The sequence below is a fragment of the Dermacentor silvarum genome, chromosome 1, assembly GCF_013339745.2.
Source record: "Dermacentor silvarum isolate Dsil-2018 chromosome 1, BIME_Dsil_1.4, whole genome shotgun sequence".
In the NCBI taxonomy this organism is placed as follows: Eukaryota; Metazoa; Arthropoda; class Arachnida; order Ixodida; family Ixodidae; genus Dermacentor; species Dermacentor silvarum.
The window spans coordinates 227,311,999-227,326,071 of NC_051154.1; the positions used below are offsets into that span (position 1 = coordinate 227,311,999).

Sequence of the window (14,073 nt, forward strand, 5' to 3'; positions counted from 1 at the left end):
AATCTCTGCGCATGTCTTTGGCCTAACACGCGCTGTTCACAATTTCGCATTCGTGCTTGGTTATTGTTTTTGCAGCGAGCATGTTCACCGAAATCATGCAACTGGGCCGGAAACTGGGGTTCATTTCACCCAGACTTGTACATAATAAATTACATGTAATCAATTATATTTTTGAGTACTTAATAGTACTCCTACTGACCTAATGCTCTAATGACCTAATGCTTTTGAGTATACATAAAAAGTGAATTCTTCTTCTGAATAAACTCATTTAAAAGTTGGCGCCCGCCCAGTCATATGTATTCTTTGTCTGCATCTTTCTTGCACCACTGATTTCCTGAAGTGCGTTCCTGAAGTATGTTGTCATCTCTACTCCAGATTTTTTGTTCAGATTACCATTGCTACTGGTTGTCCCAGGTTGTTTTTATTCAGCCACTGCTCTTAAAACTTCCAAAGTCAGCATGCGGGATTTAGTTTCTTCGAGTTTAAATTCAACACACCGACTCAACTTTTGACGACAAATTCCCAAAGCACGCAAAGTGTCTGAATTTGTGTATTCTTGATATTATCCTTCAAGATAACCTTCTTCAATTTCCTTATCACTTCGTTGTGGCCAAGGGCACAGCTGAAAGTTTGGAGAAGGCAGTAGTTGGGGTATTTTTCTACTCAACTGGCCTATTGCTTTTCACTCTGCTTGATCATAATACCAAAATATTTTTCTTGCGGAGTTTTGGCAATTGTCTGGGCCATCAGGAAATTCAATCTTGAAGAACCTTAGGTAATACATGTACTCCGACATTTTTTTTTTCATTTTTTTTTTAGATTTTAGTTGCAAAATTACGCTTTCACAATAATTCTAGTTTCATGTGTCAAGGCTCCAACCAGAAGACTGTGAAAATAGAGTGGCAAATTTCATAGAAATTGATCATCTGCAATAGTGATAAGCATGTTTAGTAACGTTCAATTTCATTTCTCTTTCCAATTTTAGGCTGTTTTCAGTGCTTGTGCACAAAACATCTTACACTTAATGTGACTGAATCTTAGCCAAATTTTGCATGCGCATGTATAAGGATGCATAGAATGCAGATGTCTAGGTTTTATTGTAACTTGCTGCAATTTATGTCATGCACACTTTTAGAAAACCACTCATCAATGTTCTCAATACTGATAGTTAAGATTATTAATTTTCTTAATCTGTAAATAATAAAGATGAAAGAAATAACTTTTTATATTTGCATTCTGTTGTCTATAAGGAGCAATACACTCTCCTATGCCTGGTAGAGAGCCCAAACCCTGCACAAGAAACTATACAATATGCACTTCCAGGTGTAACAGTAAAATAACCAGATAAGATAATGAGAAACTAAAGACACATTCAAAAACAGGAGATTAAAATCTCTATATTCTGCTTATATTTCATCCGGCTAGCTTTATTTCCAACAAGAGTTGATCTCTGCACAACATCTCCCCTTAAGTCTGCTCTGTGTAGGCCCTTGGAAACTAAAATTATCTTAAATGAGTCCACTGGTTTTCTTGCATTGTTGTTCCTCAATGGTAGTTTTAAATGTTCTTCCTTCGTTTTGTTCCAGGCACCATTCCACAGGACCATTCCATCTCGTCTCCACAACTTCATCAACAGCTTTTATTTCAAAAGTGTACCACACCACTGTCCCCGCTTTCCACCGTTGATTTTTAGCGCTTACTATTTTCAAGAACACGGGCAAATGCCTTTCACAACAATGTGAGGCGACCTTGGCATGCTTGTGATTGACAAAGGTAAAAATTTTAACGAACTCCAGTCTGGTTTGTCAGTTACTAATACATTTTCTCCCCCCCCCCCCCCCCCAACAAATCAAAGAAAATTTATTATTTCGGCTTTCTTGCAGCCGCTGCTCTCCCCTCTGCATGAATGCTTCTCAAATTTACATCAACACAGCAAAGTGAAACTTTATCAACCTCAAAACTCCTGTAGTTCAGTGCATTTCAGTTGAGTGCCAGCCACAGGATCATTTCATCTGCTCACCATAACTTCATTAATGTGTTGGGAAGGTTGCACTGCTAAGGGTGCCAATTATGTTGTGCTTTTCTTTGTGCTACAGTATCTAATTTCTTCCTTATTGTATGACCTAATGCTTTTCCCCCTTCTTTCTGTGTTTGTGTGCACACACATACAATGACAAGGCCAATCACCTAGTCAATGTCCACCATGTGTTGAGGCCACAACAGCAGCAGCAAGGTGAAAAATAGTCATGGAAGCAACTGAAATGCTGTAAAATTTTCACAAGCAATCACTATTACACTTATCATACAAGCAACTTTCTATCATGGTGATGTAAATGTTTTCAGACAAACAAGTGATCTGCCAATTTATTGAGCAATACTTTTTATGCTCCATGACTACATGCATGCTATGAGATACTGTGTTGATTAGAAGGCTCCAGCATAATTCCAACTACCTGCACTACAAAATCTTGGTGCACAGACATTTTTGCATTCTGCTCCCCATCATAATCAGTCACTGTACGTGGGGAACAGAATCATTCATTTTCCAGTCAGCTAAGTCTGCATTTATTACCCCTTCCGTGCCACGTTATTCCAAATTCTGACCAAAAATGGCCAAATTATTTTTAAGGACGCCAGATGCCAACATGTTTTACTTCCTACACTAGAATAAACTGGCACCTGTTTGCACTGCTTCACAGATTGTGTGCTGCCATCTACCAGAAGCATAAAAAAGCCCCAAGACGAATCAGCTCGTTCATGAAATTGCTAGAAAATGAAAAGTACCTTCGACGAGCTGAACTCATCCTTGGCAGTGTTTACCACAAACGCGTGTATGAACCCAGTTCGTCCATGGCATGGAAGGGGTTTATGAATTCTGCATAGAAGGTTTCAACAGACTTTTTTTTGATGGCACACAATTTCTTTTTAATGCAAGTTAAACACATCCCTTCTAGAAGGTATTCTGTGAAGCTGAGTTATGCCTGGCCTTCAACATGAACCAGCTCTCAGCAACAAACTCACTGCACAGGCATAGGTGAAAAGCTTTTATTAAAACAAGTGTAAAGAGATTCATGTACAGCTTATCTAACATGAATGACATGCAACATGCATCCTCCAAATCACTGGCTAAAACAAATGCATGACTGCACTCAAATTGACATATATACAAGAACAAGCAAAAAAAAAAGAACATCTAGATTACATTGTGTTCTTGTATGTGTAACAACAGTAAAAAGCAAGAATTTTGAATGCCTAGCAATATAAAAGCTAGATTTAAGACATAGCGACAAAGAAGAGACTGGAAAGATAAAATATGAAAAATACTTTCTTCTGCATCACAAAAATGTCCACAACTATAAAAGTCCAGAACAGACTCACCGGGGCTTCATTCTAAAATACATAATCACAGCTGTTACTTGCAGTGCCTTATTCGTACAATAAGCCCGCAGGCTTGCTGGTATCATAGTATCAAAGTATACGCCAAGCTTCATTGACAGCAGATGTGTACAAACAGGATAGTCATATGCATGATACGATTTCAATTACTCAAAAACTTTCATGCATCAAAAGCCTGGCAGCAAGCAAGCGACTCTTGCAGAGTTTACTCCACAGTGACCGACTTCGCCAAGTTCCGAGGGCAGTCCACCTGCAGGGAAAGAGTTGGATGCGTCAAACTTAAGTAACATTCCCGAGGTGGTGAAAAATCAACCCGTAGTGCAGGTGGTCCAGTTCTAAAGGAAAGCAAAGGGCCATATACATCTCCACAGCATATGGCCCACTGCATAAAAGTGTAGCAGCCAGAAATATGTCTTGATTGCTGACTATGACAGGCTTTCAACAATCTGCAGAGCACAGCTGCTGGCTAACAAAATGCTGTCACCTGCTGCCTGTAATAAAGGTGCACTTGCTTCATTCGAATTCTTGAGTATGGGAAGCAGACAGTTTCAAAATTTAGTGCAGAACTCCACGTTTATCTGCTATGTGTGTGCCCTATGTAAATATTGCGCTTATGCATGTACACACAGTATTTGTAAACTTGATATTGCACTTTCACTGAAGTTTTACCCATCTGCTCAAAACAAATCCTAAAACAGATATCTGGGTCTCCAGTCACAGGACATCATGCACCAAACAGGAAAGCCTCTTTACATCCGTAGAACATCACTACATCCTTGCAAACATTCAGCAATTTCCGTATTGCAATGAGCCATCTAAACATAGTAGTATAAAAGTTAATGAAGTGATGTTAGTTAATTAGTGCATTAATTACCACATCTCGCCTGTCCTTTGATGTCCGCCACCAGTTGCACCATGCTTAAGAAGAAACCATACTCCTGTCTCTAAAAACCCATTTTTAAATAATACTTAAAATATTCGTTGAAACAACCAATAAAAAAACAGGTCAAAATATATCCATTTGTATTTCCACGCTCTCAGTGACATTAAGTCAGTCATGAAGGAGATGCTGGTGACACTGATTACAGCAGGTGCTGCCAGAGCTGTGTGACAATGTCAGCTTGGCGTGGGCTTATTATGCTGGCTTGGCTAGTTAGCTTCAGCCAACATGCAAGTGGATACTGCTCACTAATCACTTGGCACATGGCTGTTTCCTTGAGCCGAGTCTCTTCCATGTGCTCAAAGGAGGCTGGCATTTATCTCAGTCATTTTACATGTCTGCTTACAAGCTCATTTTAGCATGTACATATATGCAGGCACCTGTAGGCATTCCTCAACACTGGAGCTCACTACATTGTTTCAATTAACTTTATGGCATGGAGGCACCATCTATTGAGAATATGCACCACAGGAGACCACAATGAAAGAAACCAAGGCCAAATTACACATGACTCCACTGATCATTGTGCTACGATCTTGTTACATGTTTGTTTCCACATTTCTTTAGCTTCACAGAAGTGAATATAGCACAAGTGCACTTTATCTGATAATGTAGTGAAACATGATCGCATATAACTTTAGAGCAGTCAACAAAACTAAAGCATTCACGAGTACTTATAAAGCAAGTATTCGTTATTGACTCCCGACTTGCAGCAATTCACACGAGCACCAATGAAGTTGCCAGTTGTCCACCATTGCGAACACTGTGCTTCAGGGGAAAATAGTGGATGGTTCTAGATTAATTTTGACCACCTAGAGTTCTTTAAAGGCTGACCCACATGTCAAATTTTTTGTGAGCAAAGATGTGACATGTGATTAATGCCTGCCCTGCCACCAAAATGAGGGTAAGAAGAAAACACCACAGCGTGTCTGTATCATGCTTGCAGGGTATTGCCAAACAGCAGCAATCACCAGAGTACAAACATTTCGCACTGATAATACAGTCGACTTCTGTTAATTCAACCCTGACGAAACTGACGAAAGTGATCAAATTATCCGGCGGGTCGAATTAAACAAGATGCAGAAGAAATGCCAAAGCACACTGCCGATTCATTTGGCAGTATTTGCCCGATACAAACCAGCCCCTCAATCAAGCATGCCCACTGTATGTGTCCAAAGCAGAAAACTAACGTAGAAATGACATTTAAGCTAAACAAAGCAGAAATCTAACACACCCACTTTTTTTTTAGCAAAAAGAAAAAATATTGCAGTTTCGCCCGAAAAGCGAAGCATTGATTGCGATAGAAAATTAGTAGACAACTATACGAACTAAAGATAGTAGTTTTATCGGCCGTATAAAGTTGTGAACATTTGCTTACTAACTAAATTAACAAGCACGGTGTAACGTGTGCACAGGTAAACATGAACACATCTCGCTCAATGACCGCGGAAACTCTGAAAATGCTGGAGCGAGGAGGCACGGCAAAAGCAGCGAGCGAATTGACCTTTGTGCCGTCTCTCGCTTCAACATGAATTAATAACATCAAAAGCACAGCACATATGAAGCTATTGGCACTAGTTGCACTTTTTTCACATCGCAGATCACTTTGAAGGCGAGGCCTGTGTGGGCGTGCACTTTTTTCACGTCGCAGATCACTTTGAAGATACAGCGCCCATGCGGCCGCTGCTGTAATAAGTGCCAAAAACTTAGTTAAAGCTACACTTGGTTAAAAACTCAGTTTAAGTGCTCGTGGTGCATACTTCCTTTGTCTTCGCATTTTCTGGCACTAAATTTTGAACATGCTCGGGTTTTACGTGCCAAAACCACAATATGATTATGAGGCATGCAGTAGTGGGGGTGGGTTTCTCTATTGTGCACCTAAATCTAAGTACACGAGTGTTTTTGCATTTCACCCCCATCGAAATGTGGCTGCCACAACTGGGATTGAACCCACGACCTTGAGCTTAGAAAGAACTCAGTTCCTCTGACTATGTTTCCTCTGAAGTCCATCTGTAAGTAAGCAGAAATTAATGTACGTCTGATGCACCAGGTGAACTAAAGATGCAGAAGCAAAGTAACAAAGGGACCCCTAAATATCTAGCATAAAAAAAGACATATGGATGACAAAGACACTCACATTGCAACCCTTCAGCACAGCAATGTGGTAAGACATAAGCTGAAGAGGAATAACAGTCAATACGCCTTGCAGGCAGTCCACCGTGTGAGGTACTTCGAGATACTTGAAGGCCATCTTCTTTGTCTCTTCATCCCCTTTTTCACAAATTACAATAGGCCGTCCATCACGTGCGATCACCTGCGATGTGCACACGCAATCAGCATGAAGCAAAACATGCCAATGGATGTTGCACATGTGTGTTGCCATTTACACTTTCATAAATGTGTAGTACATCTATCCCCAAAAGTTTCCTTGAAGACCTATAAAAAAATTGACTAATTGCAGATACAATGGAGACATACTATATTTAACATTAAATTTACAGGACAAGAATTTGACAATAATAACACCAACTATTATCAGGAGCAGAAATGTGTTTCAATTAACTCTCAGGTCATAGTGGGTATTTTACTGCCAAGTAACCGAATTATTATAGAAAATAGAGAGCTGCAATAGGGCAGCCTTTGTTGCATGGCACATTAATAGCAAAGGAGACCCACTGACGACAAGACATGCTAATCAGTCCTACGAGAAAGCTGTTACAAGTCTGCTTAACTGACATTACATAACATTAAATTTCAGAACAGAAGCTAGCCTTCAAAACAAATGTTAATTGTTTTAAAAACTTTTACTGTATTTGCTGTACAGCCACCACCATATTCATTGAAGAAGTTTTGTGTCACAAATAATCCATATGTAATCTAAGTGACTGCAGTTTACTGATGTATCACAATAAGCACAAAAAGAGGAAGATTTCAACAAGTTCAAGGAAAAAGAAGGCAGTCTGAAGGCTCACTGCTGCATGCATTGGAATTATACATTGGGCTTAGGTTTTCATGAGCAGCAACGTGTTAAAGGGGCCCTGAAGCCCTTTTTGAACATAGTAAGAAAACATTACCGATCTGTAAATGAGGCTCCTGTGAACATGTGAGCCAAATATTATTGCACTGCATGGAGTAGGGAATTTACAATCTCGTGTCAAAAGCAGTGAAAAATCACTTGCTCTCGCTTCTGCAATGTCATTATGCAGCGCATCGCAAGCAGCTGGGCCTACAACAGGTATCAGCCAATTTTGTGACCACGAGAACATTTAATAATGCAATTATTGCTAATTTGAGTTAAATTAAATATATATGTCTGTGATCTCAAAAAGACAGAAAAACCATTTGATTTTGCACTGCCAGCCTAAACAAGACAGTTGCGCGTTGGCCACGTCTGCCGCACGTGGACTCCCAAGATTAAAAGCGTAGCATAGATACCGCGACCACCATGGGATGCCGCCATGAGCTGTCTCGCGTTCAACCTTTGGCCGGGGCCAGCGGGGCATTGCTACCTTGCGCCCCTTTCCCTTCGTCTCCCCTGTGTAGTTTCCAGCGCAAATTCAAAGGAGAGAGAAAGCCACCTGATAGGTCCGATAACTACATCTAACTTTGCTTGTACTTGAAGGATTTGAAAAGCTATTATGGCAGGAGATTCGCGAGGCTATTTAATTGTGATGTCACTCAATGATTAGTTAGAAAAATGTTTCAAGGCCCCTTGAAAAAAAAAAAAAAAAGTGTTGCAGGGTTCCTTCAATATTTTTGTAGCAATGAACATGTGCTATTTTTTTTCGTACTTTCTTTACTGCACTCTAGTGCTGAACAGCTTGATCAGCTAAACCAGTGTCCATCTATATAAACATACTATAACACTAATACAATTCGGTTGCAAATAGTATTTGAACCAGAATAGCAAAAGTTGCAAACTATGCTTGAGGTGGGGACATATTAGTCAGCTTGATTATAATTTGTGATACACCTGTTTGTAGGGGAAATTTAATTGCAGCCATATGTGAAATTTAGCAAATCAGTTCTTCGTTGAACAAATTTTTCTTCAACGGCGTAGATGAACTTTCTCATGGGCTAAAATGGTTCATGACTATGCACAGATGTGCATGAAACAAGAAAGAAAAACATTGCTGAGTGCATAGTTGAGGGCAGCTGCTAAACGAGCTGCCCGAGCAGAGGTTCAGCGCAGCTGCCGAGAGGACTCTGTCGTTCAGAATCAAATGCTTTGCCACAATATATCGTGAATTCAAAACACATACAGCTGCAACCAAAATTTGCATTAGGGAGTATTGTAATCGTCGGTGAATCCAAGTTCCCCTATTTTAAAGAATAAGAAACTCCTTTCATCTATGAGAAAAGTTGCTGCTGCAAATACTGCGCTAACATAAACTTGTGTCGCTGCCTGCCTGCAGCTGCAGAAATTAGCAGTTCAGGGATGGTTGCCGTGTGTTGCCCGCTTCTCAGGAACACGCGGCAACCCTCCCTGAACAGCTACTTTCTGCAGCTGCCGGCAGGACGCAACAGAAGTTTATGTTAGCGCCATCTTGGCAACAGCTTGCATGCCCATAAACGCAGGCAACTTTGAACTTTTTCTCAAAAACCAGGCAATTAACCGTGCCAAGTGTTGCACTGAATAAAGTAGACTCCAAAATGCGATCTTTCTGCAAAATTTTAGCAAGAACAGTGCAGCAGTAAGGGCGAAATCTTTTCTAACATTTTAAGCAAAATTTGAAGGTCCCTTTACAGTAACTTCTGGTGATATCTATGCTAACTCCAGTAAGCATGGTCTGTGTTTGCCTTTTGTTTTCGTTAGTGGAAAGTTATCATTGTTGTAAACAGCTTGTAGACAATGGTAATTCTCATCCCCACTTTATGTCAGTGGGGATGAAAAATTGTGTTAAGTGTTATTGCCTCATCTGTAATGGGCATTTGATTGGCCACTATAATATGTTGATGCTTTCAAAAATGAGCACATATGAAGTTTTCTATCGACTGAATAAATCAACTATTAACTCCAAGAAAGGCATGAGAGAGGCGTATCATTTATTTATGAAGCTATCCTGATATTGTAAACTTACCTGCTGCATGGCATTCATACACTTGGGGAATACAGGGTCCCGTGTAAGCACCATTATGACTGGCATGGCCTTGTCGACTAGGGCTAGAGGGCCGTGCTTCAGCTCCCCAGCCAGGATGCCTTCGGAATGCATGTATGTGAGCTCTTTGATTTTCTGAAATCATACACAAATATGTGAAATTGTAATGACCATGCTGATATCTGCTACCAACAGCCTAGCTACTTCCAGGCCTTCTGCAAGCCTCGTTTCAACATTGCTCAATATCATCGCTAGCTGCGGAGGCTGACCTTCAGATGACTAAAATGGAGAATGGCCAGACACAAAGAACCTCTTTAACCATGACCAAGCCATCATGTACAGTGTACACAGCATAACAGCTGTGAAAGCATCAATTTTTATAACATCATTACAGCTAGGAAAAACGCAAAACTTACAATGTGAGAAGCTTCTGCTCTAACTTTAAACCACAGTAACATCTGTTTTCAAGTTATGTTAAAAAGAAATAAGTCATGCGATCAATCAAGCAATTTAGTAAATTTTCTTCACAGGGAGTGATATAAGTATAGTGCTGGCTGCAGTGAGCAGGATGAAACAAATTAGTGAAAAAAGTCACTTAACACATGAATCTTCTTCAATACACCAATTGAAAGGATAATTTGCCAGAAGGGGACTGACCAGGGCACCTTCCAAGCATGTGGCATGGTTGTAGCCCCTGCCCATGACCAAGAGAGACTTCTGTTGGTAGAGGTGCTGGGCAAGCTCTTTCACCTCATCATCCAGCTTGAGCACCTCCTTTATCTGGTCTAGAAGCATTAATATTGAAGAAAATGGTGAGAAACATTAGTCAGGAAACACCATGATGACAAATTTTACTTACTATAGCAAATCAGTTCTGCTGAAGCCTGCTAGGTGGAAGAAAGTTCATGAAAGGGAAAATTGACATCCACCCGAGCTACAAAGGCTTTGTGCTACAAGTTCAAGGAAAAATGTTTCATCAACTGCGATGCTTTCTTGCTAATGGCATATTTGGGTGGTCACGTTAGAGCACTCTGACCATGCTATGAAGGCAGTGAAAAGCACATTTACCACTGTATTACATGAATAACAGGACATGTAAGCGATGATTGAGCATCCTCATCAGTGGAGCACGTATATGCTAGCAGTAATGCTTAGTTGCTCTTTTACACAACCTCTGCAGTGTTTCCAGAGTGCTCCGAAATTACCACTCGAAATTCCATAAAAACGCATACAGGTTTCCTTTGTAGCTTCGTGCAACAAATTGGGTGGATGCCAGTTTTCCCTTTAAAGAATTTTCCTTGCATATGACAGCTTGTCAATTCTACTTTGCAGTTTCAAAACGTCAAGCGAAAATCCAACTATTCTCATCTACACATAAAACCACTGAAAAAAAAAATGCATTATAGCAACACCTATGAACCAATATTAGCAATGGATTGCCATCATTTAAAAAAATGTACAATGACAGCACTCTAACAAAGCCATATTTTAAGGCTTTGTGCCTACTGTCTTCACACGCTAATACTTTTAGTTTGTTTTGTTTACAGCCACTGATTCAGTGCAAGTGTAATGTGGGGCAAGTTGACAATCACATGTAATGACTCTGTGGTATTCAGGAAAAAGGCAAGCATTAGTATATGAAGGAATTGTGTTTTCTTTTCCCCTGCACGTAGTACAAACTTGAACATTTAAAACAAGAATAATGTGAACAAGAAATGCACTTGTTTTCTATACAAGGCTACAAAACTTGGCTGAGAATTTCCTTATGCGAGTCATATATATATGCTACATGCAGTTGCCAAGAAGCCACATGACGAAGCCACATGACTAAACACCATTTGTGCATGCTAACTTTTCCAGTATCCAATGCCTTGTTCGCACAACTACTCTTGATTATATGTCTTGAGGACTGGGAAACAGACCAGTACAAAACAGCCACTGAAGAGAAAAAAATAAATAAAAGTAAGAAGTGCAATATACCTGGAAGCCTGTGAAGCCCTTGAATAATCTCACTGCGTCGAGGTTGCATGGAAATGCGATCCTCGCACATCATCAGGGAGAACATCACAAGAGATATGAATTGGCTGGTGTACGCCTGTTGCAAAATTTAAAAGCAGAAAAAAAAAATTCCTGTAGAGGATTCACACATTTCAAGGTTGGTAAAAGCAGAAAATTTTTTTTTTCTCAGATAAAAATGATAACTTTCCTTTTGCAAACTATATTTTCCACTGAACTAGTTTGGTTAAACAATTTGTAGCACTTAAAGTTATAGTCAAGTTGATTAATTCACCCTTGTTCTTCCACCTACTAGTTTTCTGGTTAGTTCAGTTGGCACAGAGAACTGCCTTGGAAAGGTAGTGGTTCTGGGTTCGATACATGGGCCAGGATGAATTCTTCTTGAAATGCAAAGCTACCTTTGCGAGGAATCCATATGGGTTTCCTTTGTAGCTTTGTGGTACTGCAGGTGAATGCCAACTTTCCTTATCACAAATCTTCCTCCACATTACAGAACTTTTTCAGTTCACCTAGAGCCATCGTGACTAGTTCTCATTTATTTTTTTTTCTTGGAGCCATGCTTCAGTTTTACCACCGGCTCTTATTTTCAGAAAGTGATCGCTAAATCTCCTATAAAGTCTCGAAGTCTTTCTCCAGACCCAAAAGATGCTGGATCATTAAAAACAAACCTAAGGGATAAAAAAGACACAAAGACAAGAGCTAAAGAATTCCAATTAAACTTGCATAGAAAATTTTCAGTGCAATACAATCACATGTCTTCATTCACTAAAAGGCAAGCATTGATTTACTGATAAGAGGGATGCTAATTCCATGCTCTGTGTAAGTCTCATATCTGAATTTTACTGTACGTTCCCAGTGACTTCTTGTACCAGCTTGCTCAATAAAACTTAGTCAACTCTTCAGTTCCAATCCAACTAGTATTGGCAATTTAGTTACACTGCTGTAAGACAGAAAAGCTCCAGAACAGCAAAGCAAAGGAAATGGCCATGAACTTATGGCATGGCAAAGTTTTGTAGCAGAAGAATCTACAGAGCTAACTAAGACGAAATGTGCTGAAAGCCGGTGAGAATAAATCAAGCGAGAGCTAATTGATGGGCAGCATTAACATGACCAGCCTCGCTAAGATTGCACCTCGTGCAACAACGCTAGCAATTGTAGAGGTGCCCTCACCTTGGTGCTGGCCACACCAATCTCTGGACCTGCATTAATGTGAACGCCACAATGGCTTTCACGGCAGATGCTGGACCCAACAGTGTTGGTGACACCAACAATTAAGGCACCACGCTGCTTGCAGTAGCGCAGTGCCATGAGAGTGTCTGCAGTCTCACCTTGAGAGAAATACAACAAAGAAGAAGAATCAATGTCACAGGCTCTCTGACCACTTTCGAGATGCAAACAGACAATGCTAGGGCAAGCTAATTTTCCTTCTTCCTCCGTGTTGTTTGAGAGCGAAACCATCTGGATGATCAAGAAATAATACAATACCAGACTCATTTCATTACATTATTAGAAGATGTTATGAATGATTAGAGAAGTAGTTTTTTCCTCCCTATTCATTTAACTAATCACTTATGTAGTAAAAACCAGTCAAAAGACGAAGGACGAAGGTCCTTCGTCTTTTGACTGGTTTTTACTATTCAGTATGTACCAACTGACCCAGACTGCTACTCTACAACATTGTTAAATTCTGTACTAAAATGACTTTCCTCTTAGCACAAGTATGATCATTGTGAATACTTGGTACTTTCATTTATATGTTCAGTGTGTGGACAGTTATTGATGTAACCTTTGTATAAACCAAACAATCATATGCCTGCCTGCTATGGTCTTGAAATAAGACTGGCAGTACTCAAAATAAATTACAAGGTGAAGCTAAGTACATCTTAGTGAAACGCATCAGAGTGCCACAATCACTCAAGTACGATCATACTTACAATAACCAATATAAAAGCACCATTAAATTTGGGGGCCATTAGCCCCTTCACACTTTTCTGATACGACCAAATTTAAAGTAAAAGCTGAAGTGAAAGGCTAGTTCTACTTAAGTGAACTCCACATAGAATTTCCAGTATTTTAATATTGGCAAACACAATGTGCCACCTTCAAATGTTTCCCAAGAGTCACTTTTTCAGTGCATGAACATGCAATACAGGCCCTGATTGAACATACCCGACTGAGAAATAAAGAAACAGACATCATCTCTGAACACAGGAGTGTTGCGATCCAAAAAGTCACTGGCCAGTTCTACCATGACAGGCAGCTCTGTAAGCTCTTCCAAGATTTGTCTCGTCTGAAAAGATAGAAAACAAAAATGGTATGCAAAAAGTAATAAAGCAAACTGTGCTGGGTCAAATGCTTAAGTTGAGAAACATAAAGACATGTTCAACAAGTTCAAAGCAATTAAAGCTTTGTCCATGACAAGCAAGACATACTGAGAAACAACCTAAGAGACATCATATAAACATTTCTGGTGAAGCAACTCATTTCATCAAATGCACACGTGTGAAGCTATGAGCTGAGGGGACTTCATTTGAGGTAATGGGTACACTAAGGCTCACTCGGAGGAAATCCCGACACACCCAGAAGCCCTCGAAAATCTGCTGGTAGAATCTGAAGTCACAG

General features: G+C 40.0%; 1 protein-coding gene across 12 annotated transcripts in view; it reads right to left on the reverse strand.

The window, feature by feature from the left end:
* Window positions 1-3,031: 3,031 nt before the first annotated feature.
* The window catches only part of LOC119436858 (glutamine--fructose-6-phosphate aminotransferase [isomerizing] 2-like), a 76,791-nt gene continuing 65,749 nt past the window's right edge, over window positions 3,032-14,073 (reverse strand). For all 12 annotated transcript variants that reach the window (XM_037703877.2, XM_049660045.1, XM_037703876.2 and 9 more), the window contains 7 exons: window positions 13,621-13,741; window positions 12,622-12,779; window positions 11,416-11,530; window positions 10,093-10,220; window positions 9,418-9,570; window positions 6,474-6,650; window positions 3,032-3,646 (listed from right to left, as the gene is read on the reverse strand). In XM_037703877.2, the coding sequence (XP_037559805.1) occupies window positions 3,602-3,646; window positions 6,474-6,650; window positions 9,418-9,570; window positions 10,093-10,220; window positions 11,416-11,530; window positions 12,622-12,779; window positions 13,621-13,741 (897 nt within the window). In that variant the 3' untranslated portion in view covers window positions 3,032-3,601. The remainder of the gene's footprint in view (window positions 3,647-6,473; window positions 6,651-9,417; window positions 9,571-10,092; window positions 10,221-11,415; window positions 11,531-12,621; window positions 12,780-13,620; window positions 13,742-14,073) is intronic.